Source organism: Mus pahari, chromosome 14, assembly GCF_900095145.1.
Source record: "Mus pahari chromosome 14, PAHARI_EIJ_v1.1, whole genome shotgun sequence".
In the NCBI taxonomy this organism is placed as follows: Eukaryota; Metazoa; Chordata; class Mammalia; order Rodentia; family Muridae; genus Mus; species Mus pahari.
Genome location: NC_034603.1, coordinates 18,605,632 through 18,610,256, shown reverse-complemented (window position 1 = coordinate 18,610,256; position 4,625 = coordinate 18,605,632). Strand labels below are relative to the sequence as shown.

The 4,625-nt window shown below is 51.7% G+C and overlaps 1 protein-coding gene across 1 annotated transcript; it reads right to left on the bottom strand.

Annotated features, from left to right (window-relative positions):
- Positions 1 to 458: 458 nt before the first annotated feature.
- Positions 459 to 4,342, bottom strand: Cby3 (chibby family member 3). The gene is made up of 3 exons (XM_021211671.1): positions 4,326 to 4,342; positions 2,121 to 2,173; positions 459 to 1,119 (listed from the first exon to the last, which is right to left on the bottom strand). The coding sequence occupies exons 1-3, from the start codon at positions 4,340 to 4,342 to the stop codon at positions 482 to 484; spliced, it is 708 nt and encodes a 235-aa protein (XP_021067330.1). The 3' UTR covers positions 459 to 481.
- Between the last annotated feature and the right edge of the window lie 283 nt (positions 4,343 to 4,625).

The following is a 4,625-nucleotide window of genomic DNA, read 5'->3' as shown; positions in this document are numbered from 1 at the left end:
TTTTTTTTTTTTTTTTTTTTAATTTAAGTTTCTCTGTGTAGCTTTGGCTGTCCTGGAACTAGGTCTATAGAGGCTAGCTTCAAACTCCAGAGATCTGCCTGCCTCTGCTTTCCTAGTGCTTGGATTAAAGGCGTGCACCACCCCTTTTTATACATTTTTTAAAAAATGCTGGGTCAAATAGAAGTCTTTATTCCACGTATGATAAAAATCACAGGCTTCACCAATAGAAAACAAAATAAGGAGTGTGGGAAGGCAGAACCTAAGGTTTGGAGAAAAATCCCTCTCCCGTACTGCCCAGGCGTCTCAAGCGCTTTAACTCCCCCTCCCACTTATCTCTGCCACAGGCAGCTCCACCCAAGGAGCACACGGATGCCTGCGGGAAGTGGACCACTCGGGCCACCCAGGGCAGGGCAGGGAGGGGCGGGGCGGGGCGAGGCGAGGCGCACACGCGCGGCCCTGCTTTAGGTAGAGCTTTATTGCATCACCGTGACTCCAGAGCGCGCGGGTGGATTATAAGTACTCCCGCGCCCCCGTGCTTGTGCATCTTTCTCTTCCAGGAGCGCGCCGGGGCCGCGGGGTCGTTATTCGCGTCCACCTTCTTCTCCAGCAGTTGCATGCGCGCTGTAGTCTCGGTTAGCATGTCCATGAGCAGTTCTTGCTGCAGCTTCAGGTAGTTGTTCTCTTCCAGCAGCACCTGGCTCTTGATCGGCTGCACTTGTGGCTTCCAGGCCGGGATGGTGGAGGAGGGCAGAGACGTGCGCGCGCCTGTGCGCTTCCCCTCCGGGGTCCAGCGGCCGCCGCGGAACACGAAGGCCTCGTCGCTTAGTCGGGTGCGCGGCGCGCCGTAGTTGAGCCCCAGTTCGGCCTGTCGCGTGCGGTAGTCCAGCAGATAGAAGGTGGACGTGGATGAGATATGGCGCAGCGGCGGCCTCCGCGGCGAGAAGCGGCGCGAGAAGTGGTCGGCCCAGAATTGCCTCACCTGCTCCCACAGGCGGCCCGCTTGGCTCGCCGCCAGGCACTCAAAGGCCTCCAGGGTGAAGGTGGGGGTGGGCCACCCGGGGCGCGGGGGTGTCTGGAGCCCTGATGTTCTGGAATGATGAAGGCGAGCCCGTGGCACTGCTGGAAAGCAAATGGCCTGTGAGCGGACTGCTCAGGATAGGTTCATCATGTCCAAAGCTCTGCAGTCGTAGGCTAATGGGGGAGCCCATTCCTGCATAGTCACACCAGCCATGCGTTCACCAAAACTACCTCCCCGGGACCCTTTATCTGTGGGTGTGTAAGAGATAATGTAGGTAAAGGCCCAGGAACCACGTTCTCTAAAATGCAGCTGGAAGAGACTACAGGTATGGGGGCCACAAGTGGGGATCAGTAGCCACCGACTAGGATGGGTTCTGAAAATAGCAGGAACGTAGGCTAGAAAGGTGAGCCAGAGCATTTTGCGGTACAGTACAGGGAAGCTGTAAATGTGGGGTGTCGTTCTTTAAGGGAGGCTGCTAATTGCTGCAAAGCCAGGGTGAGTGTGAACTCTGCAGAGAGTCTGTCTGGTGAGATGTCTAGCACATTCTTACACTGGCACCTGCTCCATGCCAGTCTGGCCTGCACAGAGGATAGATACCACAAGCACAGCCTTTGTCTACCCTCAAGATGTTCCTGGTCCAGCTGGACAGGCATTTCTTAAAATCCAGTGTAATCAATAACCTGCACATATATTAAAGTCCAGTGTAATCAATAACCTGCATCTTAGGGCAGGTGCTTAGCTTTCAAGTAACTGGAATGCTGCACGCTAGAGTTGACCTTTGTTCCTAGCAGACTACCCGATAGGAATCTAAAGCCCAGATGACGACCGGGACCCATCTTGCTATGTAACCCTTCTCACACCACCTCTCAAGTGCTGATTCTACAGTGTGGTTTTTCAAATACCTCTCCTGCGGCAGCGGAGTTTCCTCTGCCACACCCTCATTAAACCAACAGAATTGTGCAGGTGGGCAGAGGCAGGTTTTCCCCCCCACCCTCTGATTTAGTTCATGGAGCGGGTCTCAGGAAGTCCCTACACATCCATCTTTGAGGTCACAACTCCCCAAAGACTGGTTTCCTGACATTCCTTTCGAGTTGTTCCTCACCTGGAAGATGTGGTGGAGGTGCCCAAGCTGCTGTTCCAGGCCTGGCCCCATTTCTGGGTTACGGCACCCACCTGTCTGCCAGCTGTGACTCACAATGCCTCCCTGCCAGGCCTCCTGGGGTAGAGGCAGTGCAGACAGTGAAGTGTGTTCAGTTCCGGGAAGTTTACGGAGCATTGACTGTGTGTTCCGGGCACTGTTCTGGGGGAGGGAAGGCATTCAATCATAAAATCGCACCCCGTTTTGTTTAAATCTTTGTCGTTTTGATTTAGGTCCTTTTGAGACAGGATAGCCCAGGTTACCCTGTAGCCCAGGCTAGTAAGAATCATCCTGAGCCAGTTGGTGGCAGCAGGTAGGTTTCAAGAGTTCGAGGCCAGCCTGGTTTAGGACTGCCAGGGCTACACAGAGAAACCCTGTCTGGGAAAACAAAACAAACAACAAAGGGATCTGCCTGCTCCCTGCCTTAGCCTTCCAGCCGGGTTATAGTCATAAGGTTTTTGGTTTGTATGTAGAAGTTGGGAGTATGGGTAGTGTGGCCTCTGGCCAAAAGTTAACCTCTAGTATCTTCCTTCACCTTACTTGTTTACATGTTTATTTATAAACATGAAGACAGGGTGTCTTTATGGAGTCCTGGCTGTCCTGGAACTAGCTCTGTAGACCAGGCTGGCCTCAGACTCACAGAGATCCCCTTGCTTCTGCCTTAGAGTGCTGAGATCAAAAGTGTGCACCAACCTGCCTGGTCTTCCACCTTATTCTTTGAGTCAGAGTCTCACTGAACCTGGAGCTAGCAGAGTCACAAGGCCAGCTAGCCAAATAAGCTGTAGGGATCTTCCTGTCTCTACCTCCACCTTTGCCAGGGAAGTATCTTCTAGGAGTTGTAGCGACATCAAAGATGAGAGAGTGGGAGCTCCCAGAGATGCTGGCAGTGAACGAGGTGGGAATTGGGTACCACTCGACTTCTGGCCAGCTATGAGAGTCATGTGTTGGATTAATGAATGTAGGTCAGAGGGGTCTTACTCATTCCTTCTCTCCCTTAAGTTCCAGACAGACATTGCTGTGCCCTGCAGATTGTGTGTGTGGGGTGCGTGTGTGTGTCAGTGTCCTCGTGTCAGCACTGGGGTTAGATATGCAGGCTGCCACACTCAATCCCATGAAAACTGGGGTTCTGCACTCAGGGCCTCAGGCTTGTGCATCAGGCCCTTCTCTCACTGAGCCATCTCAGGCCCCTTACTTGGGTTTTTTGGAGACCTGATCTCACTTTGTTAGCCTAAGCTGGCTCAAATCTCCTAGGCCTAAGTGATCTTCCTCCCATCTTAGTCTCCTGAGCAGCTCCAGCCTATAGGCTTGTGGCACACAGTTGGCTTAAGCCAACATTCTTGGCAATGCAGTGGATGAAAGGCAACCATAAGAAATCTGACATTGCTCTAGAATGCATGTGGATTGCCCTCCAGGAGTTTTCTTGCAACCTTAGTCCAGAGTGTAGCAATGGAAACTTGGGGGCAGATTGAGCCCAGGGCTTCCTGCATGGTACTTGTACACTCTTCCTGTAACTGTTGCATTTTTTCAAATCTTATTTGTAATGATGGTTCTTTTTTTAAAAAAAAAAAAGATTTATGTTATTTATATGAGTACACTGTAGCTGTCTTCAGACACACCAGAGGAGGGCATCGAATCTTATTACAGATGGTTGTGAGCCACCATGTGGTTGCTGGGAATTGAACTCAGGACCTTTGGAAGAGCAGTCAGTGCCCTTAACTGCTGAGCCATCTCTCCAGCCCCTGTAATGATGGTTCTTAAATGCTTTAACCTCCCTTGGAGCCCACCACCCACTAGAGGTAGTGGGAAAGAAAGGATTTGGGAGAAGTAGACCTGTTTAGAAAGGTTCTTTGGAGCCACTCCCATCTGTGTTGTCTGGAAATCAGTGGTTCAGTTCACAGGTCAGCAGTGGTAGTTTGGTCCACTCACAATACACCAGCAGTCCGGTTTGGTAGAATGAGGATAGCAAACACGAATCGGGCATGACCTAGCAAAGACAGCCAGGCCTCAGCCTCTGCTTGAGTCAGCAGGAGGGACCAGGAGGAACACCACAAGTTCTTGGCTATGCCTCTCTCAGGGACGTGAAGATCAGGGAAGACTCGAGACCCACAAGTGTTGCACAGCCAGCTCTGTAAGCAACCTAGCTAAGCCTCCGTCGCTGTGGAGTCCTACTTCTCCGCTCCAAACATCACGCGCCCTCCCCAGGTGTTGCCTCAGCATGTGTCTTGCCTCAACAGACATCACTCTGCCAATCAGCCCAAGGCCAGGGAAGCGGCCAGAAACTGCAGCACACTACCAGAAGTTTTATGGTGCATTTCTCTCTATGGAGTCCCAACAAACGTAGCTCACCTACACAGTGTGAGGCTAACAATACATGTATGTTGTTAGCAAAGAATCCTTTATCACATGTCCTTTCATCCTTTTACCTGTGTGCTTTAGCTAAGCTTTCCTTCACGAGTCTGTCTTGGTCAT